The 27845-nt window shown below is 33.9% G+C and overlaps 1 protein-coding gene across 2 annotated transcripts; it reads right to left on the bottom strand.

Annotated features, from left to right (window-relative positions):
- Positions 1 to 229: 229 nt before the first annotated feature.
- LOC124544137 (arylsulfatase J) lies at positions 230 to 27774 on the bottom strand. Of its 2 annotated transcripts, none has more exons than XM_047122591.1 (12): positions 27619 to 27774; positions 21686 to 21845; positions 20732 to 20891; positions 20081 to 20175; positions 3873 to 3940; positions 3497 to 3650; positions 2345 to 2502; positions 1856 to 2004; positions 1551 to 1693; positions 1200 to 1350; positions 786 to 902; positions 230 to 423 (listed from the first exon to the last, which is right to left on the bottom strand). In XM_047122591.1, exons 1-12 carry the CDS (start codon positions 27703 to 27705, stop codon positions 255 to 257), a joined length of 1611 nt encoding a protein of 536 aa, XP_046978547.1. In that variant the 5' UTR covers positions 27706 to 27774; the 3' UTR covers positions 230 to 254. The 2 variants fall into 2 exon arrangements, with proteins under 2 accessions (XP_046978547.1, XP_046978546.1); XM_047122590.1 differs by lacking the exons at positions 20081 to 20175; positions 20732 to 20891; positions 21686 to 21845; positions 27619 to 27774 and adding exons at positions 4042 to 4136; positions 4612 to 4771; positions 5661 to 5820; positions 7937 to 8092.
- Positions 27775 to 27845: the final 71 nt, after the last annotated feature.

The raw sequence follows: 27845 nt of genomic DNA, 5'->3' as shown, positions 1-27845 counted from the left end.
AGTATTTGTCTAAGAGAACATCTTAATGTATTTGATCCTTTCAAAGTCATGAATAGTAATAAAGAATCTTCGACTACTATAACTCTGGTATTGGCGTAATAGTAATACATAATCTTTTACAAAAGTTGGCAGATAGTATAAATAATTTGAAGTCAATAAAATGGGATTGGATTTCTTTTGCAAGATACAGTAAATTTAAGGAGGGTTAAAAGGAATTATAAATAATAACTCGAGTAAAATAATTTTATTGGTAATTAACAAAGAGCGTTTGCGTTTAAATTCTCGTAATCTCCGAAATTCGTTATGACTTCACCCCAAAACTTAGGATCTCCGCGAGGATCTAAAGGCTCGTTGTTTGGTGGGATTGCTGTTTTGTTGAATATCTCTAATTCTTCTAACATGCTTCTTAAAATTGTCGGTTCTCTGAAAATTCAACAATATCTTAACGTATTTAATGTAAAGCTTCAATTATACTTCATTCATAACCTCAAAATACTCTTAAAATTACTAAGATTATGATATATATAATAAAACTTATATTACGGCCATAGTGGATTATTATATTATTGGATAAGAAATTATTATGGCATTACACTTTTCAATGTTTACGATTGCATAAGAATTAAGATATATATTAATCATTTAATTATAAAGTTTTTATAGGTTTGTGTCTTATGTTTTTTATGGGTTAGAATAGATTACTAGTTGTAGTATTAAAAAATTGAAAACATATAAAAAGGGCGTATAATAAAAGGAACTATGTTAGTAGAATTAATTTGGCTTACGTATCGGCAAGATTCCTCGTTTCACAGGGATCTTCTTCTATGTTGAATAAACAAGGAGATTTCAAGGGGTTACAGGATATTTTGTTCGTGTTGTCGCATTTCACGGTTGCCTCTTCTCTGTAAATTATTTAAAGATGACATTAACTGAAAATGAAAATATACCATACAAATTATTACCGTATTATCCGAATACATATGTTTTTGTAGTAAAGATTTTTTTCGATAAGGACCACAAAATAATTGTTTCTCCCATTTTTCATATATCTAATAAAAATGAAAATATGTCCAATGTCGTCCTTTATATGTCCGTAGTTTCGGCCATATCGCATGTCGCCGCATCCAATTTAAAGTCAACGAGTTTGTGTACAGGTTTGAGTAATATTTCCTTCGTGAAGAGTACTTCCGAATAAGTACCTCAGTTTTAATACGGTGTCGAGGTCGGGCATCAGTCCAAGTTCTTTCAGAGCACGAGCGACGCGCGCGTCCTGCACGGCGCCTGAGTCGTATTTCCCTTCGCGCCCACTCGGGCCGTACCAGCCATCCCAGGCGCCGTTGTAGTTAGTACCTAGGACATAAATCGAAGTTTTACAATATGTTAGACAACAATAGCTGAATGGTTTATCTCCCATAGTGATTATGACGACATAATATTCAGAAAAAATAATTATTTGGAACCAAAAAATCAATTTAAATCAGTATGAACATTGTCTATCATACTGTTACAGTATTATACATATAAAGATAGTAATATAATGATTTAGTTACCCTTGTGTAATTTCCATTTGTCAACTGTAATTGCGGCACTTCCGTAGATATCATCAATATTGTGCACAATGGAAACTCTTTTCGACTTTAGATCTTTTGAAAGTGCCTCCCATTGATCTATTCCGTCTAAATCTTGGAGCGAGCTGCAAGATATACAATATACGAGCCTTATATTAAGGTGCTAAATATATTCTTGGTCGTTACAACTTATTTAAAATGAAATGCTTCGTAACATGCAACACTTTGCGCTCGTAACATGAAAATATTATTTTCATGTTTCGAGCGCAACTTATTACTGAGCGCACCTGACATTAAATCCAGCAACACTCAACAACGTTGGCAACCAGTCAACTAAATGAAACATCTGTTTGGAAATACGAGACTTTTTTTCAATCAGAGGACTCCATAAAAAACCTGCGCCTCTAACACCTCCTTCCCACAGTGTGTTTTTTACCTTAAATTAATAAATATTGATTATGGTCACTATGTTTGTCATAATAGGGCCTTATCTATACGTTTTTCTTTAAACAGTATTATAAGTTTTTCAATTGTCTTATTTAATATCTATGTTCTCTAAACGAATTAAGGTTCATAAGATCTAAAGAAAAAAAATTGAGACAAAGCTGAACTGATGAGGAAGAAAAGTGTATGTATAGAACGAATTTTTACTCTAGCTTAAAGAAAATGAAATACTCTACCAAATTACTAAAATTTTTCATTAATTTGTCTTATAGGTATATTTTATATAAGTTTATAAAATTGTCCTGTAGGTTTATTTTATAAAAAACACCTACCCCTCGCAATGGATAGTTCGATGCACGGTTATCATTAAATCCTTCAGCCGGTCCTCCGTTATCGGTGGTAAAGATAACAACACTGTTATCCAAAAGTCCACGAGTGTGAAGCGCATCCACAACTTCCCCAACCGATTCATCTAGCTTTGACAATACGGCTAAAAAAAATGTTTACGTATTGATCCGATAAGTTATTATGAAGAACCTTTTTTATGCACAGGCTCATATACTACGAACATTAGTGTATGTTGTCAATTTCAATAAGTATTCATTTTTTAAATGTAATTTTGTTGTGTTTTGATGGTGGTAAATTTTATAAAAGTATTGATTTATCTTTTAAGATTAAAGTATCTTGGTCTTTTTATAGTAGTGAAAATATTTATTATAATTGCAATTATGTTCGAAACCAAGTAAAACTTAAGAAACACCTTTTCTTATCATATACTTCTTAAAATGGTTTATTTGCATAAATAATGTATAATGAATCGTAAATTCAAAAGACTACATAAAATGTTCTCTTATTCGTTAAAATTTTTAAAACAATCAGTTTCAATCAAACAGGACAATTACATAAGACGATTTAGGGGGGGGGAAAAGAAAGGGGGGCAGGTCAAAAACTACTGAAAATAATCTTATGTAACAAATTAATACCTTACATGTTATTCAAAAGTACATTTAATACATCCGGAAGTCTTGGTTCAAATCGCAAATTGTAAACGGTAGGTATACGATGGATTTTGTTTTTTGAAATCCGTTAAAAATGTATCTGAAACTACAACTATTATATTGATATGACAACTTTATATATATATCGTTTTAACGAAACTTAAGTTTATCATTGACCTACAATCATAAAAAAAATGACCTTTAGATTCAGCCTTAAGTTTTTTTACCAAATTTAGAAACTCAAATGTATGAAAAAACAAAGTAATGTGCAGTTCAATAATTTTACTTATAATTATTTGCAAAAAGATCTTCATTCATCTACAAGAATTAACGAAAAGGTTTTGTAGATAAATAGAGTTATATCATTATGAAAAAAAAAAAAAAATATTTTAACATCGATCGAGTTAGTAGATGATAATTGAAACTTATAACTATTGCCAGGGGAAAACTGAATTTACAATGCAAAAGGAGATCGATTTCACATACCTGCAAATTTTTGTCTTTGAAAGTCTTTTATATGTGTAAAGTTTGCCAGTAGCGCTTCAGGTGCTCTTATCGGTTCACTGGGGTTTCCACTGTGTACAGCAGAATGGGATACCATCAGAAACAGTGGTTCATTTTTGTTGTGAGAATTAATTACCTAGAATATTTATTAAATTCAGACAATACTTTACGCTCATTATAAAATAAATTATTTACATACATCGTATCTCAAATCACCTGTATATGAACCTAATAAAATAAGGAATGTAATATAGAAAAATATGAATGATGAAAAATATGAAAATGCTTGAGTAAATACTGGCCCTCGAACGAAATGACTAAGAAGCCTAATATTATTGAATAATAGAATAAAATAAACCTTAATAGCTTCATTCGTGTATATATCAGTTGCATAGTGTCCGAATAAATCATGAGCAACTGAAAAACCTGAAACAAAATTGAAAGTTTAAGTCTTCATTGGTTGATTATAATAGTAAGCTATTCATTTAATAAAATCAAAGCTTATCAAATTTATATCAATTAATTACCTCTTCTAAAATCGAATCCCCAGTAATTTTTTTCTTGATTTGTGTGATCGAACATATCTAACTTTCCCGACCAAAAACCGACGTGGCTGTCAAATCTAAAAGTAATGTGAGTTTATCTATGATGAAAAATTATTGTTTCAGTATTATTATTTCACATACATTAAATTTGTTGGTATCGGATATTTTGGACGTTTTTGACTGATAGTACACAAAGACGAAAAGGAAGATTACTTGTTTTTGGTTCCATATTCTTCAGCGTGCCCTAAGACACCGGGGCGGAAAAAAACTGGTCAGATAGTGAGATCTGTTTTTACACGTTTAGACTTAATTTTATATTTTTTCTTGTACATCTCTACTATGTCGGGTATTGTTAGATCAGGTTATTAAATTCATATTTGTTCTACCAAATTTTAATGAAATGTGATTTTTTCGTGGAAAATAAGATAATAGATGCATTTTAAGTTTATCCTATATTCAAATAGTTTATGTGCTGTTCATATTCACTTTGATTACTTAAGTAACACCAATAACTTTGTAGTGATAATAGCTTAGTGATAATAAATTACTAACCCTCTATACAACGGAAGGTACTTTTTCTTATAAGAACCGAGGTGCCATTTTCCTATCAGATGAGTTTTGTAACCTAGGTCTTTGAGATACTGTGGCAAAATTTTCTCTGACAAGGGTAATCCTCTTGGTTCAGCTCCAAATATGACAGTGTGTTGCATACCTATATATATAAATAAAAAATAAATAAATACTCCTTTATCCATATATTAATAAAAAGTAGTTTTAATTTATTCGTTTAATATTAATTTGTTTATTATAGTAATAAGTAAATATTGATTGCTCTCGAACTGAGGCTAAGTTCTTTTGGTATTTTTGTGGAATAAACGAACAATAAGCTATACGTGCCTCTGAAATTAAATAATGTATAAATACACAATAAAATTATGAATAGGTTAAATTATTGGATGTACTCACAACAAACTTTTAATTATATAATGGGACAGACTGTCCTATTCCTGTGGAAAACTTGGTCTTTTTGAAGATGTGATGTCAAATGTGACTTGAAGATGAAACGTTATTGAAAAGTTGATTTCTCTAAGCTACTTCATAAAATATAAGTCATCTATAGTGGAAGTATTATCAAAATTTTTTAAACCATTTGGAAGTTTAACATGACTAAACAGACATACAAACATTTTTGAAAAAGCGCTTTTGGTTTGAGTATCCATTCTGTAAACATTCATTCATAATTCACTCATTCATTACGTATTCATTAAGTTTATATTATTTTGATTTTACGCTTTTAGGCATTTTTGTTACCTTCAAACTTTTAATTTTGAAAGCCGATATTATGAATTTTATTTATATTAGGTATAAGGCTCAGTAATTTTCGAGCCATGTAACTTATATCCTCTAAACTTTTTCATATGAAATAAATAAAAAGAAAGGTACAAGACGTATGTGCTTGAGGAAGTTAAGGTACTTTCAAGGATTATCTGAATATCAAGATACCAAAAAGGTAGGTAGTTAATTTTACCCTTATTAAGAACTTGTATGACCTTGAATCTCGAACACTTAAAGTTTTTTTATGTATAAGTATAATATTATACCAGTGTGTATGGGGTATTTTCCGGTCATGATCGCAGATCTGGACGGCGTGCATATGGGAGTCACATAGTAATTATGTAACAATATGCCGGAAGACGCCAAGGCGTCTAAGTTCGGCGTCGGTATTTGATTCAGCCCATGAAAACCAACGTCGTTCCATCCCTGAACCAATAATATCGATCTTGATTTTATGTAAAAGTATGTCAGACTAATTGTGATTCTAGTATACTTAACTACTATAGGTATTTTATATAGAGCAACTAATTTATTTATTGGCACACGCAATACATGAATGAAGTATTGCGTAAAAATATATTAATATGTAACTGCAAAATAATTCTACTTCTATTGGTTTCTTTATTAATAAATATTCATTTAAGTACCGAAAAATAATTCTATTATAAATAAGGTTATTTAATTTTCAAATAACTATGTGGCCGAAAAGTACACAGTCAGCGCTTTTATTTAAATTTGGGGCACTAGGAGCTCGTGGCAAGTGTTTGATTTTCATAAATATTGTAATATATTATTTATTTCTTCCACATATAAATTTAAATTGAGCGTTTTTTTTTTTGTTGTTCAGAGGCGATTCTAAGGATAAATCTCTCTCCCTGTGTACACTGTCAACCACCCCGATGTGATATAAAGTATATAATATACATATGTATGTATGTATATATGTGAGAATCTTACTCAAAAGACCGATTGCCATAAGTAGTAGGTATTTAGAAGTTACAATTCTCAGTCTTTTACTGCATATTCGGGCGTTCGACAAGGTTCCCATTTTGGGCCTAAACTATTTATTTTTTTCATAAATGATATTGTGGACTACATAAAGCACACTGGGTGTTTATTAATTGCTGATGATTTAATGTTGTACAGGACAATTGAAACTTTTATTGACGCAGTAGTACTTCAGCGTGATTTAAGTCCTGTACAAACTTTGTGTAATCGTAATATGATGCTAATGTTAATAAATGTCAGAATATCAAATTTACTGAAAAAATAGAAATAGTCTTACCATAAAAAATCAATTACTATCCGAACTTGAAAACATACAAAGACTCAACTTTAATTTTAATAAAAAAAAAATCAAACAGGATTTATACAATAGAAATACTATTCTAAATGCAAATATATTGTTTGCTTTTATATATATTGTTTGTTCGTGATATTATACAAAATTTGTGAAGATTGACAAAATAATCTATTAATATACTTACCAGTAAAATTTGAGCGGTTCAACTGGTTTTAGAAATGTGTCACTAGATTTTATTATCAAAGGTAACTCAACCAGTATGTATATCCCCGTAACAAAAATATGTAATTAAATTCGTATTCCTATACCGTTAAGCGCGATAATTAGCATGTTTTAGTATTTACAAAAATATCATTTTTTTTTAATATTCATTTTTTCTGTGGCCCCTGGCAAGATTTGATTTTAGCGCCCCCAATAACTATCTGCTAGTAACACAAAATACGTAATAACTGTTAAATTTATACACATTTCTTACCGTTATTTAGGGAGAAAAACAGTACAGAAAATTTGGTCCATGTCATGGAACCTTTCTATTTAATTTAAGCCATTTAAGTTGTTGGTCGGCCCGCCTTAGACAGCCAAACGCTTGACTATTTGTTGTATATAAATTTTTGTAATGTATTTCGGGTAATAATAGCTCAAAAATATATAGCGTAACAAAAACAACGTTTGATGCGGTTTAAGTTTGAGGCGTTAAATGACGTCGAAAGTGTCAGTAAAATATAATGTGTAGAATATTAAGTGATGAATCATGAATAAACTATTGTTTATGTATCATTTTTTATCTTAGGTTTAATAAAATTTTATTCTTAACTTATAAATAATGAATGTTAATATTATATATTGTTTTAATTATGTCTTGTTGTTTTGCAAACTAAATAATTTATTGTGAACATAATTATTTGTGCATAAAATATTTTCGAGATCGATACAGGTACTAGTCGAGTTCATCGCTTAATCAGTATGCGTGTTTATTCTAAAGTTCCCGTTATCTCGAAACATAGTTACCATTGGATACTAGTTTATCGGGACGTAGGAACATGTAATATAATGCATTTAAAAATATTTAATCTTTAAAACTGCAAAGTTATGAAAAAGTATTAAAATCTAAATGTTTACTGAACATAAAAATTCTAGTAAAGATATAGTAGATATCCCGAAATTTAAATAATACACTGTTATATTTTTTTTACACAAAACTACATTTTATAGAATACAAATTAAAATGAGGGTACTTACCAAATCATCCGCTATAATAAATACAATGTTAGGTCTGTCACATGCACAAAGGGACAACAAAATAAATAAAACAGCTGGGAATAACATCGCGGCGATGCAAGTTCCAATGATCTGTGTACACAGACGGACACCGGCTCGCATAATAATAATGTCAAAGTCACTCGTTACTCTTCGTAGCCGAGATTTAGTGATAACGAAATGTTGCCAGATGTATTGACAAATTTCCTTGCAAAGATTTATTATTTGAGATTACTTACACTTAGTAAGTTAAGTCGGTTTTACTTTATTCTGTGTATATACTTAAAATAAAAATCAATAAAAAAAAAACATTTTTATAGTAAATAGTTTAATTTTAATGAAACATTAAAAAGCGATTTTTTTAAAAAAAAATATACAAATAAACCAAAGAAGATCTATAATAATGGTAAATAACTAATATTTCTGTATGAAATGATACATTTACGATCAAAGTAAAGCAAATTAGTAATCAACACTGACGTTACGCTTAAATATTGTACGTCACAAATTATTATATTTTGTTTTTTTCGCTTGCGTTAGCTTTGGTTGACACACGTGTTAGTGAGATATCTGTGTTATTAAAATCATTTTGTGTTGTTCTTTCAATAATTTTTTAGTGCAAATAGTTAATTTATATGGTTTCTGGGTTTTACTAACATTATTCGGTTTCGGTAAGTGTTAATTTTCTTTTATAGTTAACATATATTAGTTAGTAAGTTAAAGTAAGTACTTTAAAAATGGATGTCGACCCTCCTCCTGAACCTCCCGATCCCGGGGGTTTGGAAACTGTTATTGACGGTTCGAAATCTTCCGCCCGGAAACGTTCTGGGGATAAATCCTCCGTTTCACCCGATTCCTCCTCTAAGAAGACTGTCACCCATCCCACTACCGCAAATCCTTCCATCCAGACTGTATATGTCAATCCCGCCTTTACTGATGGCCCTAAAAGTTACGCTAATGACGATAAGGGCCCATTCATAGTTCATGTTTCACGTGAAGTTGCTGACCCAGCCGCAGGAAACTCAATTCGTGCAATCAAATTCGGTCAATTCTTGCATAAACATAAAATTGGCTCCATTGTTAATGATGGGGTAAAAAATGTTGGCCGGAACAGAATAGAGGTACAATTTTCTACAGCTCAATCAGCAAATAACTTTTTAAATAACCCTATTTTGGAACTTTGTAAGTACAAAGCAACATTACCAACTTACAATGTTACCAGAATGGGTCTTGTGAAGGGTGTACCGGTTGATTGGTCTATGGAGGACCTTCTAGAGTCTGTCGAGCTTCCTCATGGTTGTGGTGAAATTATGAAACTGAGACGATTGAATCGAAAAAATGTCAATGAAGGAGTTGTGACCTGGATCCCAACTCAGTCTGTAGTTATAACTTTTAAGGGCCAAATCCTGCCTAATAAAATTTATTCCTATCATACCTCCCTCCCGGTTGAAACCTACAATCTTCCTACCATCATTTGCTTGAACTGTTGTCGTTATGGCCACATCAAGACACAGTGTAGATCTTCACCCAGATGTTTTAAATGCTCAAAATCTCATACAGGTGACTTGTGTGAGGTTAATAAGGAAAACTCTACATGCCTTCACTGTTCTGGTAAACACTTTGCCACTGATAAAGATTGTCCAGAGTACTCACGGCAGCAATCAATAAAAATTGTTATGTCGCAGGATAACATCTCTTACATGGAGGCAGCCTCTCGCTTCCCAAACGTCCGCAGATCCTACGCTGAGATTGCAAAAGAAATGTTCTTCCCTCCTGTGTACACTCCGCCAAGCCCTAGCTATCCCTCTAGCCTTCAATCTAAATCCACCCCTCCTCCTAATAGATCATATAAACAGACCGTCTTCCGTTCTCCTCCCCCTAGAGTTCCTCTAGGAAAGGGGTATGATAAACATGCCCACCAAGCTATAGTTGGTAATTGCTCCTCCTCGTCTCCAAATGGTTGTGCTCTGAATGTTGGTAACCCCTCCTCTCCTAATAACAATCCCAACTTACTAGAATTATTAATTAAAACTCTCCTAAGCATCCTAAGTACATGTAATAAAATGCCTCTACCGTCCAACGTTGCCAATGATTTAACTCAACTCTTTAATATATTTAAAAATGGCCCCAATCAGATTCCTTCAATGGAACTGTAAGAGTGTCCGTCATAAGAAACCTGACCTCCTCTCTCTTATTAATTCTCATAAACCTGTCATTGTTGCCCTCTCTGAGACATGGTTGATCCCCAGTTCCCGTTTTCGGATCCCGGGTTTTTCCTGTTTTAGGGATGACAGAAATGACGGGTATGCAGGTTGTGCCATCCTGATCAGGCACTCTGTCCCCTTTTCCCAAATTCCTCTTCCTCCTTTTAGCCAGCATATCAATGCCGTGGCTATAAAGGCCTTCAATATTTCTTTTTTATCACTTTACATTCCTCATCCTAATCCTTCTCTTGCTCCTGAATTACTCTCCATTTTCTCTGCCCTTCCATGCCCCATTCTTGTTATGGGAGATTTTAACTCCCACCATACATTATGGGGCTCCTCTTACTGTGATGGATTTGCTCCCTTGTTGGTGGACATTGCTGAGGATGTAAATTTATGCATTCTTAACGATGGCTCGCCGACTCGTAGAGTTTACCCAAATCAGAATCCTCGTTCCGCTGTTGATCTAACCCTATCATCTCCCTCCCTATCCTCACAAATCTCTTGGAATATCCTCCCATCATCATTTGGAAGTGACCATTTCCCTATCCTTCTTTCACTTAATAACAGATCCTTCACACTCATCAAATCATGCCCACTCTTAAAATATAGACTCAACAACGCTAATTGGTTAGCATTCGCTAACTCGGTTGATGCCATGTTGGACTTTCTCCCTGATTTTGTGAATGATGAGAATGTCGTTGCCTGCTACGAACTTTTTCTTAATGCGATCAAGTCCTCTGCTGATGCCCATTTTCCTATAAAAAATACAAATAAAAAGACTTTGCTTTCCCCTCCTTGGTGGGATGAGGAATGTAAGGTCATGGTCCAACAGAGATCTGAAGCCGAGGAGTCATACACAGTCTCTATGACTCCACAAAATTTCATCAAATATCAGCGTATTGATGCCAAAATTAAAAGACTGTTTTCAAAAAAGAAAAAGCAGGGTTGGACCAACTTCTGTGAATCCCTCAGTCCTCGGTCTCCACCTCAAACAGTTTGGACAAATCTTAAGAAATTTCGTCGTTCCCTCAACTCAGAAAATCCAAATGCCAATAATCCCTCCATATGGCTTAATGATTTTGCTGCTAAGCTTGCACCCCCCTTTGTCCCAGACAAGGATAGCTTTTTAATGTTGCAACCAACATCCGCATTAGATGATATGGATAGCCCCTTTACTCTCGCAGAACTCCATACAGCCCTAAAGGGACTTAAGGACTCGTCACCAGGGGAAGATGGCGTGCCCTACTCTTTCATAATTAACCTTAATGATAAAGCTAAATGCGTCTATTTGAATTTAATTAATGCTTTTTTCTCAGCAGGAATCGTCCCGGAATCTTGGAAGTCCCAAATTATTATCCCCATCCTCAAACCAGGAAAATGCCCTTTGGACCCAAGTTCTTATAGACCCATTGCTTTATCATCTACATTAGTAAAAGTAACTGAACATCTCCTGAAAAACCGCTTGGAATGGATAATGGAAAGCAGGAATATTCTCTCGCCCTCTCAATTTGGCTTTCGAAAGGGTTTGAGCACTCTTGATAGTCTCAGCATTCTTACGACAGACATTCGAATAGCCTTTTCTAACGGAGAGTACCTTGTGGGTGTTTTTCTAGATATTACTTCTGCATATGATAATGTTCTTCTTCCGGTACTCAGGCAAAAACTGCAACAGCTGAGTATCCCTCCGAGGATGACTCATTTCATATGTAATCTGCTTTTTTGCAGATCAATTTCTGTTAAATACCAAAACTGTATTCTGCCCCCCCGATTAGTCTGGAAAGGTCTCCCGCAAGGCTCAGTCCTCAGCCCTCTGCTTTATAGCATTTATACTCACGATCTCGAGCTGTCTGTTAATAACTTTTGTAACATTCTTCAATATGCTGATGACATTGTATTATATCTTAGATCTCCTTCAGTCCAAAACTTAACATTGCAATTAAACTCTGCTTTGCATTATCTTGACCTATGGCTCTCTGACCATGGCTTATCTTTATCAGTAGATAAGACTCAGGCAGTTGCTTTTACACGAAAAAGGTTAATCCCCGTCTTTGATCTGTTTTGTGGGGATCAGCGTATCAACTTTGTCAATAAGGCGAAATTCTTAGGCATCATACTCGATAACAAGCTGAACGGAATTTGTCACTCTGAGCATATTATCAAAAAATGTGAAAAAGGCATTAACGTCCTTAGAGCAGTCTCAGGTGTCTGGTGGGGAGCTCACCCCTATTCTCTCAAACTACTGTACAATGCAATAGTTCGTAGTCATTTGGACTATGGACTATTTGTTTTAGACCCATTTAATAAATCTGCATCCGATAAACTCAATAAAATCCAACATAAATGCCTTAGAATAATTATAGGAGCTATGAAGTCTTCTCCTACTAACGCCCTGCAAGTTGAATGTGTTGATCCTCCACTTCAACTGAGAAGACAATTTTTATGCGACCGCTTTGTGGTAAAATCATTACAGCTGTCCTCTCACCCTCTCTGGTCCCGTTTAAACATACTGTCCCAACTATGCGATCGCCCTAATAGTAAATCCTTGCTATTAGACAGTTTTTTAAAATTTACAAAACTCCCTCATCCTATATTAAGATTCAATCTTAATCCTCTTTTTTCCACTCCATTTAGAGCTCTTGTCCATAATCCTCCAATTGTCACAGACCTTGGTCTAATCAAAGGAGCCCCTGATACAAATGTTAAGTTTCAAAGAATTTTTCATCAAAACTGGTCAAACCACCTCCAGATATTTACTGATTCCTCTAAACTATCCCCGGATAGCTGTGTCGGTTCAGCCTGTTGGATACCCAAATTCAAAATTATCCTCCAATTTAAATCCCCTCCTGAAACATCAATTTTTTCTGGTGAAGCGATTGCTATTCTGGAAGCAATCCCATTTGCCCACTCACATGACTTAAGACAGACTGTAATTCTGACTGACTCTTTGAGCTGCCTGCTCGCAATTAGGGAAAATCCGTTTCGTAGCAGGCGAAGATTTTTTATCATTTTTAAGATCAGGGAAGCTTTGCTTGCCTGCCAGCAAAAAGGGTTGGAAATATTACTAGTCTGGATTCCAAGCCACTCTGGTATAACAGGCAATGACACTGCAGACTCGTTCGCTAGATCTGCTATATCATCTGGTCTAACTAAGCATTTTAATAATTCTACTCAGGACTTGTGTGCTCTAGCGAAAACTCACCTCGATAAATCCTGGAACTCTCTTTGGAAAGCATCATCAAAATCGAAGGGTAAATTTTATGCTTCTCTCCAACCAGACATTCCAAGGCGACCTTGGTTTTCTCTTCACAGGCAAGCTAATCGTTGGGTCACCACAACTATCTCTCGTATTCGCCTTGGTCATGCATGTACTCCCATACATCTGCGTAAAATTAAAGTTAGAGATCACTCTTTGTGTGAATGTGGTCTAGACGAAGGTTCCTTATCCCATATATTGTTCTCCTGCCCCAATCTCATCCATCCTATATATGACGTTCTCCCTCCTAAAGTCCCTCGCCCTATTAACGTTGAATGTTTGTTAATGTTTGTGTTTAGTCCATTTTGTAAATTTCTATGTAAATATATTGAACGTAATAAGATTAAGTTGTAAATTATTTTGTGATTGTTGCTATGCATTTTAATAGTAGTTGCCTTATTTTATTTACTTTTTATGTAATTATTATTGTTGTGTTTTTTTAGGTTATGGGTCTCCAATTCGTCTAGTGCTATTATGCCTTCAAAATTAATTTGAGCATGTAATCTCGACCGAACCGATCAATCTCCATCGTGTCTAATTCATTTGTTTTTCTACCTTAAGGATTATTTATATTTTTGTATAATTAGAAAACAAGATGTCTGTCTGTCCTCCACTCCTGGCTCTGTGGAGCTTTCCTTGGGGTGCAATGGTAATTGACCCGCCCCCCTTATTCCTTCATAGTGTATACGGCAGCACTAGACGAGAAGTGACAATTCGTTGAAAAAGCGTTACAAATGTCTGCTAGACGAGACTGGCATCGTCCAGCACACATATGTAAAGATATGCAGACAGATTCTTCAGATCTGCCTTCCTTGTTCAAAAAACCAAATTCGCTTTTTTAAGTCGGCAGACCACCAGGACACTGCCCGACGCAAGGCCTAATCTAGACATAGATATATCACAGACTGACGCCACTATTTCTCTACTTAAGGATGATAGACACAGCGTGCTGCCTCTTCAACGACGCTTGGAGTGATTGGGAAGGCGAAGAATTACATCGAAGCGGTCAGATAGTGTGTCCATCTCTTCCTCGACGATCAGTTCTGATATCACGTGGATGGCAATGACTCACTTGCACTGTTCTATAAACTGTGCGTGTGGTGGCGGATGGTCTAAACATTTTTAAGTTAATAAAGGGCAGTATAGGATTTCTTCCGTAAAAAATAATAAGTTTAAGAAGGGTTAAAAAATTGTAAATAATAACTCGGTTCAAATAATCATATTAATATTAACAATGAGTGTTTGCGTTTAAACCCTCATAATCTCCGAAATTCGTTAAGACTTGACCCCAAAATTTAGGATCTCCGCGAGGATCTAAAGGCTTGTTGTTTGGTGGGATTGCAGTTTTGTTGAATATCTCTAATTCTTCTAACATGCTTCTTAAAATTGTTGGTTCTCTGAAAATTAAAGAAAATGTTAAAGTAGTTGTTATCACTCTTCAATGACACTTTTTAAGGATTAAAATTAAGATATATAAGGGTGTTTGTTAAAACATTTACAAGAGTAGTGGATTCTATCTTTTTTATGGTATAGGTGACAAACGATTAGGAGGCTCACATGATGGAAAGTGATTACAACCGTCCGTGAACATCTGCAACAACGAGGGGCTTGCAGGTGTGTTGCCGGCCTTTAAGAAACGAGAACGCTCTTTTCTTGAAGGTTCCTTAGTCGTATTGGTTCAGAAAAACCGCCGGCGAAAGCTAGTTATACAGAGTAGTTGTGCGAGGCAGAAAATGTCTTAAATATCGCTCTGGTGTGGATTTTCCGACATTTAGATGATGTGGGTTGACTGTCTTATATTTCAATGTTTACGATACCATAAAAAAATAATATACCTAGATATTAATAAGGTTAGTATAAGTTTTGATAGAGTAGCTTACCAGTTGTAGTAGTAAAATATTGGAAACATGCAAAAAGGGCCCTTAATAAAATGAAACATGTTATTAGGAATTGAATTAGCTTACGTGTCGGCAAGATTCCTCATTTCACAGGGATCTTCTTCGATGTTGAATAAACAAGGAGATTTCAAGGGGTTACAGGATATTTGGTTCGTGGTATCACATTTCACAGTCGTTTCTTCTCTGTTAATTATTTAAATATGACAAATTAGCTGTGGATATACCCTATAAATAATTACATTAATAATTGTTTGAAAATTCGTTTTATTCGCATATAAATATTTTTTTTTCTCTTATATGTTTATTGGGCAAACAATTTGGACCAATTGTTAATTCTTACTCCTATTTTTATGTAATGAAGTGATATGTTTTAAAAATCAAAATTAAAATATAGGACAATGTTTATGCTTCGTCCTTTTACAAGGCTAGTTTAAATAACAAGCGTTACCTACCACTAAGAAACAAGACTATTTACCAAAGATAATTCAGATTCTAGAAGACTAGTGAGTTGTACCAGGTTGCTTAAAAATAGAGGATTTTCTAAAACGAATGGTAGCAATACATAAACCATTGCTACTATTTATTTAGGAATTACTGATATTCCTCTTTAAGGCTGCTTTCCGAAACGGTAGTAGTATTTAAATATCGACGATTCAAAAACGCTTTTATTGTGAAGTTTATTTGAATAAAATTGATTTGATTTGATTTGAATGCTAATAAGCTTATGCCATTTCCTCGAGACATTTTAGAATAATTGTGCGCCAGATATTTATAGGGCTACATCGATAATCGACTTTTTATTTAAATGTCTTTCCTTAAAATGTACGTAGCATCGGCCCTCTGGCATGCAACCCCATCCAATTATATCTGCAAGTTTGTGTACAGAATATATTGCCCAAGTATGCAATATATTCTGTTCCGTGCATTAGCTGAATGTTGGTCAAGAGTATTTCCGAATAAGTACCTTAGTTTTAATACGGTGTCGAGGTCGGGCATCAGTCCAAGTTCTTTCAGAGCACGAGCGACGCGCGCGTCCTGCACGGCGCCTGAGTCGTATTTCCCTTCGCGCCCACTCGGGCCGTACCAACTATCTCGAGTGCCGTTGAAGTTAGTACCTAGGATTTAATTCAAAGTTTATATACTAAATGACCATGGTAGCTGAATTGTTTTATGAAAGTCGGAATATATTATAAATTGAAAATAAAAAAAGAGCTGAGATGGCACAGTGGTTAGTAAGTATATTTTCATCTTAGCTGGAAGGAAAACTGCGTGTGTCCAATTTCAATGAAATTCTGCCATATGTGTAGTATTGTGTATCCATCGACCCGATTGGAGCTGGTGGAATTAACTCTAAACTTCCTCCTCAAAGGGCGAGGAAGCCTTTAGCCAGAAGTAGGAAATTTAAAGACTGTTACTACAATTCTAAAAACCAATTTAAGCTTATGTACTCAATTAAAATAGGAACTAGTTTAAACATTCGAAACATTATTTTTTTTGTATTTTAAATTCAATAAAGAAATTAAAACAGAAAAGTATCGGTTCTGTAAAATGTGGTTTGTATAATGTACTTTTTGAACATACACCATACCATAATATCATAAAATTAATGATTACCCTTAAGTAATTTCCATTTGTCAACTGTAATTGCGGCACTTCCGAAGATATCATCAATATTGTGCAGGATGGAAACTCTTTTCGACTTAAGATCTTTTGAAAGTGCCTCCCATTGATCTATTCCGTCTAAGCCTTGGAGCGAGCTGCAAGATGTACAATGTATATAAATACAAAGAGCCTTATATAAAGATGCTGAATGTATTCTTGGTCGTTACAACTTATTTAAAATGAAATTTATAGATAATATTTTGTTTTGAAGAATGTATGAATAAGTTGCGCTCGTAACATGAAAATATTAACCTGACATTAAATCCAGCAACACTCAACAACGTTGGTAACCAGTCAACTAAATGAAACATCTGTTTGGAAATACGAGATTTTTTTTCAATCAGAGGACTCCATAAAAAACCTGCGCCTCTAACACCTCCTTCCCACAGTGTGTTTTTTACCTTAAAGTAATAAGCATCAATTGTAGTCACTATATTTATCACAAAGGCTCCAAATGTTTTTCTTTTTTATTATTCAATATTTTTTCTACACGAAATGCAGCTTATAACATACAAAACAAAAAAATCTGTAATAAAATCACGAGACGAAGCTGAGCTATTTGCAACAAACTACTGAAATTATCCATTAATTTGTCTTATAGGTATATCTTATATGAGTAATTTACAAATTTTTGCCCAGTAGATTTATTTTATAAAAAATACCTGCCCCTCTCAATGGATAGTTCGAAGCTCGGTTATTATCAAATCCTTCAGCCGGTCCTCCGTTATCGGTGGTAAAGATAACAACACTGTTCTCCAAAAGACCACGAGTGTGAAGCGCATCCACTACTTTACCAACCGATTCATCTAACTTTGATAATACACCTGCAAAAATAAGTTATTTATTACGACCTGATCCGGTAGTAGCATGGTATAATTAATGTTTTTTTTATGCACACAATTTTTTGGCTACTTTCAATAACAATGTTTTAAATGTATTTTCGTTACTTTTAATATTGTATAATTAAATCTTAAACAAATCATTCTATTTTAAATTTGGGCCTATACTTATTACGTATTATAGAAATGTATGTTATCTCGATCATTTTATTGGCGTGAAAACATTTGCCCGAATTTTAATTATCGTGAGTGAAAAGTTTTGGTTTAAATTATATGTATATACCATGGTACGGTTTTTTTTTAATCTCTTAAAAATATATATGGAACTTCAAGTATTATTTATAGGGCAACTAAATTTTAATCAAATATAGTACAGACATTGACACTCTTAAATAAAAAAGATCTTTAGATTCAAATGTTTTTTTCAAGTTTTAGAAACTCAAATGTGACGAAGAAACAAAGTAATGTGTAATTAAATAATTTAACTGGTAATAATTTCCGCTAAAAGCAATTATACATTTAAATAATTATGTACAAAATTAAAGTAAAATCCATGTTTAATATTTTACCAAGTTAATAGCCCGTGTTTAAATGTTTGCGTCAGTAGGTGAGAATTGAAACTACTGAATAAAACTTTTTGGTTTATGGACAATAAACTAAAATATTTTATCAACATTCAAGTTACAAAGCAAAAGAGGGAATGATATCACATACCTGCAAATTTTTGTCTTTGGAAGTCGTTTATATATGTAAAGTTGGCCAGCACCTCTTCAGGTGCTCTTATTGGTTCGATGGGGTTGCCACTGTGTACTGCAGAATGGGATACCATCAGAAACAGTGGTACGCTCTTGTTGTGAGAATTAATTACCTAAAATATTTAATTAAAATCAAAAAACAAATCAAAATCAAATCAAATCAAAATATACTTTTTTCAAGTAGGTTTTTACAAGCACATTTGAATCGTCACTTAACAACCATAATATTGAAGCTACCACCGATTCGGAAAGAAGATTCTACGGAGAAAAGAATCGGCAAAAAACTCAGTAGTTACTAATACATTATATGCATTCTTTACCAATGTATCTCAATAAATGGCTTAAATTTAAGAAACGACAAAGTCAAAAATGTCTGTGGAATTTTATTATAGAAACGGATACTTTGCCCCAAGAAGTATTTATTGACTTTGCAAAGTCGGGATCTTATACGTTATAAGCTTATCCTTACTTCTTGTGCACATACAATGATTATCACAGATTTTATCAAAGTGATTAATGTTACTATGAATATACGCAGTGTTGTTGTTAAGATTTATTGCCGCAACAATGAGTATTCCTTATTTTTTAAAAACACCCAGAAGAATCTCTATTAACTCGTAAAATATGAATATTGGACAACATCACATACATTACTCTGTGTCCCAATGTAAGCAGCTAAAGCACTTGTGTTATGGAAAATCAGAAGTAACGACGTTACCATAAACACCCAGACTCAAGATAACATAGAATAATAAAGAACTTTTTCAATATCGCCTCGGCCGGGAATCGAATCCGAAACCTCGGAGTAGAGAACCCATGAAAACCTTTGTACACACTACTCGACCACGGAGTTTGTCAACCAATCTTTTAAGCTCAACTATATTTTTTTATAAATTATTTACATACATCGTATCTCAAATCTCCATGTAAATTATCCCAACCATAAGAGGAGAAAAGCCAAATAAACAAAATTTGACATCAAATTGACGCGATATTATAAGTAATCTTGAGTTATCTATATTTTCTATGGATTTGCGTAAAAAAAAAATTACGTCGTCGCAACATTTATCGGAATTGTATGTGAAATGGAAGTAAAATTAAAGTGAAAATAAATAACTTAATGTAAGTTTTGTATTATAAATAAAAATATAATTAACTATGAAATCTTTGTAGTGTACATTATAGCTGAGTTAATAGCAAATCGCATATAATACATAAATCAAGGTTTGTTTATGTTTTATTACTACTTCCACTGGAATATGAAATATTCCAATTAAAAATTTATAATAAAAATATTGTAGGAACATTTTTAATATAATTTTGTTGTTTTATATAAAAATAATAAATAATTCACCTTAATTGCTTCATCTGTGTATACATCAGTTGCATAGTGTCCGAATAAATCATGAGCAACTGAAGGACCTGAAATAAGTCGAATGCATAGAGTGAATTCTTTGATGCCTACAAGCCGGTGAAATAAGCGGATCAAATAAATGTCTTTTGAAGCATTACCTCTTCTAAAATCGAATCCCCAGTAGTCTTTGTTTTGAAATGTGTGATCATACATATCTATCTTTCCCCCCCAAAAACCGACGTGACTGTCAAATCTAAAAGTAATAGTATCTATATCATTAATACGTCGCTGCCACCTGATTAAATCAGCATTTTAATTAAAAGCCTAGAAACTACTAAAAAGTTCTTTATTGCTTCTTCATCCAAATAGTAGATCATCCGTCCTTATAAAATTGGGATGCTCATGAAAAAAAATAACTAAATGTTCAATATTTATAATATGGCGCCTATATTGGGACTGTTTTAAAAGGGTTGGTCTCTGATTTTAAAAATATTGTTGTTATAATTTTGATAGAAGGCTCAGAAACATACATTTGATTGCGCAAGATTGACAAAACATTGACTCCGTTAACTCTGACTCAATATGGCCTTGTCGGTCTTACCCCTAGAGTGTTTTATAAGAAAACGAAGGTCCAAAGACGGTAATAGGGTAATGATAATCAGATTGAGAAGACCAATTCTCATTGTTATTGATTAAATAAATAATACCTATCAATAATTTTTAAGTGCTAATAAAAAATAAGTTCCAAATACATAGTTGAAAGCAAACTGCTATATGTGTCCCTATATACCTTCAACAAAATAACTAACCCTCTATTCATCGGCAGGTAGCTTTTCTTATAAAAACCGAGGTGCCATTTCCCTATCAGGTGGGTTTTATAACCTAGGTCTTTGAGATACTGTGGCAAAATTTTCTCCGACAACGGTAATCCTCTCGGTTCAGTTCCAAATATGACGCTGTGTTGCATGCCTATAAATTAAAAAAAATAATAATTAAACACTTTATATATTAGTAAATAGTACTTTTAGAGTAAATCATTCGTTTCATATTAATTTGTTAAATACAGTAGTTAAATTTTAAATCTCTAATACTAAAGGTTGATAGTTTTTTTGGTATTATTGTGATGCTGATTTAAACGAACGAACCTCTGAAATTAAAACATATATAAATACGTATACGTTAGATTATTGGATGTACCTACTCATTACAACCTTTGAATTATATAATGCGAAAGATTGTCTTGTCTGAACAATAATTTGTTTGGGTTTGTTTTATATCTCTGGAACACTTGGTTTTTTTAAGATCAAGCTTTATTGAAATGTTCATTACGTTTTTAGTTATTTCTTAAAATATAAGTTATCTACAGTGAGTGTCTCATCATAATCGGTTCAGCCGTTTCGAAGTTTACTCGGAACAAACTGACAAAAATATTAAGAACGGGTTTTTTTGTTCGAGTACATATCAATTAAATACTCATACGATTTTTTTTCAAATAAAAAAGGAATCATAAATAATATAACTTGAAATGACTTTTCTGGGACCTTAAAACTAACAGTTTTAAACGCTAATAAATTATATTTAAAATTTAAGGCTCAAAGCCTTATAACTTATTGTATATTATAACCTACTTTTGTATAAAAAAAGAAATAAAAAGAAAAGTACCAAATATTAGTTTCAAGCACTACCTATATGATTATTAAGATACCAAATAGATAGATCGCTTATTTATTAGGTAGATCCCTTATATAAGTATGATAATATACCGGTGTGTATGGGATATTTTCCGGTCATGATCGCAGACCTCGACGGCGTGCATATGGGGTTCACGTAGTAATTGTGCAACAAGATGCCGGAAGACGCCAAGGCGTCCAAGTTCGGCGTCGGTATTTGATTCATCCCATGAAAACCAACGTCGTTCCATCCCTGAACCAATAATATTTCTCTTGATGTTATGTAAAAGTATGTTAGATTAATTGTGATACTAGTAGGTGTACAGTATACTTAATCACTATAGGTATTGTACATTGGGCAACTAACTCATTTATTGGTACAAACTATCCGTTATTAAATATTGTGCAGAAATATATTAATATCTAACAAAATAATCATACTTCTATTCGTTTATGTACCATTAAAATCTCAAAATGTATTTTCAGTTATTTTTAATTTTCAAATAATTGGCTATGAAGCCGGATAGATTTACATACATTAGGGGCTAAGAACGTACCTTATTTTGATATAAATATACAAAAGATAAATCATATATTTTAGCTTTATATTTTTCATTAAGCCGTAGTATTATTGAATTCGTATTACCTGCCTGCAATCCTAATTATTAAATTCACGTTACTCGACTGGTAATAATTCAAAAAAATATAGAAAATATAAATATTATAAGAGCAAACTGATCTAAAAAGAATATTTTATAATAATTAGCGCCTACTTGTCTGAGACCAAGGATGTTCTAGAATATCATTGTCTGTGACGTATAACGTATAATAATTAAAAAAAAAACACATTCGCTGTCGTAGAACACCTAGTTGGAACGAAGTTACTTCCGCTATATGTTATTTTAAAATAAATATAAGAATATTGAACGTAATTGAGATGACTGTCAAAAATGCTATTATAATACCATCATCATCTGTAAAATTATAGCTTCACGACTTTTACGATAACCTTGCGGAACATAAGCGTAGACCGCAAAACTTTGAGCGGTTGAGTGAGCCGCGTGTTTTAGAAGTGTGTCGTAAGATATTCAAATGTCAGTGTGATTCCCCGTAAGAAAAATTCTTATGTACTTAAAGTGCAAATTAGCATGTATTTCATCGTTGCTTGATGCTTCTGCAAAAGTAGCTAGGTATGTTTTTTTTCATATTTTTCAATTGCTGTGCCGTTTTAATCGTTATTTTAATACGCACGAAATGTAAAAACAGTTTTGTCATTACTTCTATAGTTTAAAATTTTACAAATTTAGCCATACGATATTCATACATCGAAGTTTCCATACATTGAAATAACGATTAAAACGGCACAGCAACATATATTCACGCGTTGTGTGGCTTTAGCAACATTCGGTATTAGGGTCTTCAATACTTATCTCCTAGTGAGACAAACGATTTAATTACATTTAAGATTATACATATACAGAATTTTTGTTCTATGCCACTAATCTTTATTGTATTTAAAGCCTTTATATCGTGAGTCGGCCCGCCTTAGACAACCAACTGCATGAATAACCGTTGTATGTAAATGTGTAGATATGTCATTTGATTGATAATAGCTAAAAAAATCTGATTGACCAAAACAAACGTTCAATGCTGTTTTTTTAACCGTTCAAGGTTTGATTGTTTAATGATGTCACAATTTTTACCGACGTGGTAAAAATTACTGTGTAAAAAATTAAGTGATAGGTAAACTATTGTTTACGTATCTGTTTAAAAAATTTTATTCTTAACATATTAATTTTAAATATAGGTAAATGTTTTATTATTTAACAATATCGTTTGCATGAAAACCGATAAATACATTGTCAACATAATTTAGATGTATACGAAAACGTCTAGTCTTCAGTGGCGTAGCTATCATAGGGCCAGGTGGTGCCGTGCACCAGGGCCCTCGAGCTCAGGGGGCCCCCTAGCCTCAGCTTTGAAAAAAATGAAAAATTTTAAAAATTCAAATAATTGAAAAAAAAGAGCCTCGAGTCTCGAGCCTGCTCACAAGAATTTTTTTTTTCAATTTCAATTTTTTATTTTTTTTTCAATTTAAATCAACACCACCAATGATTAAACTCCTTGTTTAACATTTTCAACACATGCGCCAAGCGTCCTCTATAAGCATGTGCTGTTTGTTTGTTATCGTTATTTCAGTTATATGGTAGTTTGGATGAGTCCGCCCGTAGCACATTGGATCAGCTCACGTGCTTGACGGTCGTGAGATCAATTCACAAATTCCGTCCATAAACTTTTTAATGAAGTTTTCATTCGCTCTTGCCTTGCATCAGTTCTTATTTATGATATTTCCGGCGACTTTCTCAACTTTCTGGGGTCTGGGACGTACTACAGTAGTTGATGCTAGGTGTGTCGCTGACTGTTGTACTTCGTAATTCCCTCCTACCAGCCTTATTTCATCAAGTATCACCACTAATGTTATGATTTCTATTCCGTACGTCCATCCATCCGGCACCAAATTCTGGTAAAACTCATTTTGGCAAAAAAAAATTCCGATGACAATTGATAAGATATGTACGATACAGGTTGCAGCACAACGCTAACCGTATAATGTATGATAGGTCTCAACCTGATCGGCAATAAAAAACAACCAACGTTTTCCTATTGATTATAGAAACGAATTAATATTGATTTTACCACATTATTACCAAACCAGCTGTTTTATGGTTCTTTTCTGTTGAGCTTGCTCTTAATCTATACTAAACATTAACAAGCAATATAGGAAAATCTCAGTGAGTACTCCGGATTTCTAAAATTTCGATAGTTACCAATTAAAAATTATGGAACGAAAAAAGGAACGTAGCGGTGCCGCAAAGCGGAAACAACGACAAGAAAGAGAAGAAAGTAAAAAAAAATTGCCCAAGCTAGATAGCTTTTTTACGAAACCGCTTTCTGCTACAGTTCCTTCAACAGCCGAAACATCGTTCAAAAGTGCCGAAGTCATCGTTCAAAATACTACCATCAATGCCCCTGCTGAAAATGACTACCTTGACGCTTCCGTGCAACCTACAGTAGAGGAATCATCAATTTCTACATCTTCGAAAGTTCTCGAAATTTCAAATGACTTGGGAAATTACATCAACAAGAAACTGAGTGATACCGAAAAACGTCTGATTCTTGACAAGGGACCTTTGAAACCTCCGGGACCTTTTCCGAAGGACCCCCACCAAGACAATAGGAGCTTTTCAGAAACGTATTACGTTTCTACGTCACAATACGGTCCAGTTGATCGTTTTTGGATATGTTACTCCAAAATGTTGGTTGTTCGCTTCGCAAATAAATGCATGGTGCACTGGATTTCGGGACTGGAGGCATTTATCAGACAGAATCAAGCAACATGGTTCCTCGAAAGCACACACGGAGGCGTGCGCTGTATATGAAGTGTGGCAAAAAAGTTCCACCATTGACAGAGAACTTGTAGATAAAATTCGCAAGGAAGCATCATTTTGGAGACAAGTTCTTCGCAGATTATTTGATATTATAATCACTCTTGCGAAGAGTTCTTCGGCTTTGAGAGGACATCGAGAGGATCTGAGTGAGGGAGGAAATCACGGAAATTTTCTCAGAATTGTCCAACTCGTCGCTAGATACGACCACATCTTGCGTCAAGTTTTGGATATGCCCAAAGGTAAGAAATTATCTCGTTTACTGTGTCTATAATTTATGTTCTCATAATCTGATGTTTTCTAATATCCCCATGTTTTTAGGATCAACAAGATACCTGAGTGCAACGATTCAAAATGAAATGATCGAGTGTTTGGGCACCAAACTCGAGAATCATTTGTTGGATCGAATTAAGGCGTCACCGTTATTTGCCATCATCATGGATACCACGCAGGACATATCAAAAGTGGATCAACTGAGCATTGTCGTAAGATGTGCAGTGATATCAAGATCGGAAAATGGACAACCAATCGACATTGAAGTAAGAGAGGTATTTCTAGGTTTCCACGCAGTCACTAAACACAGCGCCGCGGATTTGGTAAATCAAGTTACTACGTTGTTCTCCGAAAAGGGTCTTGATTTTAAAAAGTGTGTTGGGCAAGGTTACGATGGGGCCAGTGTAATGAGTGGTGCGTATAATGGTGTGCAAAAACAAGTTAAAGATATTCAGCCAAACGCAGAGTACGTACATTGCGCCAGTCATAATTTGAATTTGGTCGTAAATGATTCCGTTCGAAGTTCCGTCGAAATTCAGAAGTTTTTTGCAACAATTCAAGACTTATTTAACTTCTTTGGAAACAGCATTAAGCGCTGGGACCTTTTATCGAAATTCACCGGTGAATCAGAAATAACTTTGAAAAAATTGAATCCAACAAGATGGTCCAGCAGGGTTAATTCAATAACTGCAGTCAAACTTCGTTTTTTCGATATCATCAAAGCATTGTCCGAAATAACGCTGAAGAGTTTCAGTAAAGACGAACGCAGTGAAGCAGAGATTATAAAATCAAAAATGCTGAATTTTGAGTTTGTATTTCTTTGTGAATTCATGCACAGCGTATTGAACAATATCAATTATGTTTCCAAAGTTTTGCAAAAACGTGATATCGTTTTGGACGAAGCGAGTAAGGCTTTGGACGAAACAACGGATAAATTGAAAAAGTACAGAAATGACTTCGAGTCCTTCAAGTCCAAGGCTACCGAAACCGCGAGAAAATACGACATCGATCCTACCTTCCCAGAAAAGCGACGAAGAAAAACTAAAAAGCATTTCGATGAATTGGCTTCCGAATCACCGATTCGAAAACCAGGAAGAAGTCTTTAGAGTAACTATTTTCAACAGTGTACTCGACATAATAATCAATCAGTTAGATGCGCGTTTTGTTGGTATGAGTGCAATTTGTAAATCGTTCGACTTCCTGATTCCAAAAAATCTGCTCAGCTGGAATTAAACGATTTTACTCAAAAAATGTGATCAGTTTCAGAAGAAATATTGCGATATAATTGGACCCACTTTTTCGCTCCAATTTCTTAATGTATATCATCTGATCCTCCCTCAATTGATGGAGACGTGGTCTATTCGCCAGCTTTGCAAAGAAATTATAACGAAATTTGGCGTGCTCGAATATGATCTTACGGAAGTGTATACAGCGATGCTACTGTTTCACACAATTCCTGTTACATCCGCGGCAGCAGAAAGATCTTTCAGTAAACTGAAGATTATAAAAAATTATTTAAGAAACAGCATTGGCCAAGATCGCCTCCGACATTTATCGTTGATTGCAATAGAAAATGAGGCGACATCAAACTTGGAATTGAGTGAAATTATAGACGAATTCGCAAACATTAAAGCGCGCAAGAGATTGTAAATCGGGCGGGGAATTCTCTTAAAAATCGTTTTTTCTTTTAATTAATAAATATTCTATATTGTTATGTGCGTCGTTGTTTATTTACTCCCTTTTTCTTCCATTGAACACATGAAGATTTTGATAGAGACGACGTATGGATTTAGCCTACTAGGGATGATTCAACCCACTGTTTCCTATTCTTATTCCCGATCAATCATTTTCATATCAATAAGTTCAAACTACGCGGAAAGAGGGGAGGAGGGCCCTTTTCTCTCATTATGCACCAGGGCCCTTGCCCCCCTAGCTACGCCACTGCTAGTCTTCGTGAATATTTGTTTGTATAAAATGTTTCAGAGATCAATATCGGCGCTGGTAGAGTTCATTTTCATGCGTGCTTATTCAAAAATACTCGTTATCTTGGAACATAGTTACCATTGGATACTAGTTTATCGGGACGTAGGAATATGTAACATCATGCCTCTATTACATTTGAAAATATGTTTAATCTTTAAAAAACTGCGGTGTTATGAACAAGTATTTAAATATAAATGTTTACTGGACTTTAAAATTATATTAAAAATATAACGGATACATTGAAATTTAAATAATATACTGTTATAATTTTTTTTAACATGAAACAACATTTTATAGAATACAAATAAAAATGAGATTACTTACCAAATCGTCCGCTATAATAAATACAATGTTAGGTCTGTCACATGCACAAAGGGACAACGAAACAAATAAAACAGCTGGGAATAACATCGCGGCGGTGCAGGTTCCAATGATCTGTGTACACAGACGGACACCGGCTTGTATAATAATTATGTCAAAGTCACTCGTTACTCTTCGTAGCCGAGATTTAGTGATAACGAAATGTTGCCAGATGTATTGACAAATTTCCT

The sequence above is a fragment of the Vanessa cardui genome, chromosome 4 (assembly GCF_905220365.1).
Source record: "Vanessa cardui chromosome 4, ilVanCard2.1, whole genome shotgun sequence".
NCBI classification, from domain to species: Eukaryota; Metazoa; Arthropoda; class Insecta; order Lepidoptera; family Nymphalidae; genus Vanessa; species Vanessa cardui.
The sequence above is the reverse complement of the archived record's forward strand: the minus strand, read 5'-3'. Positions and strand labels throughout refer to the sequence as shown.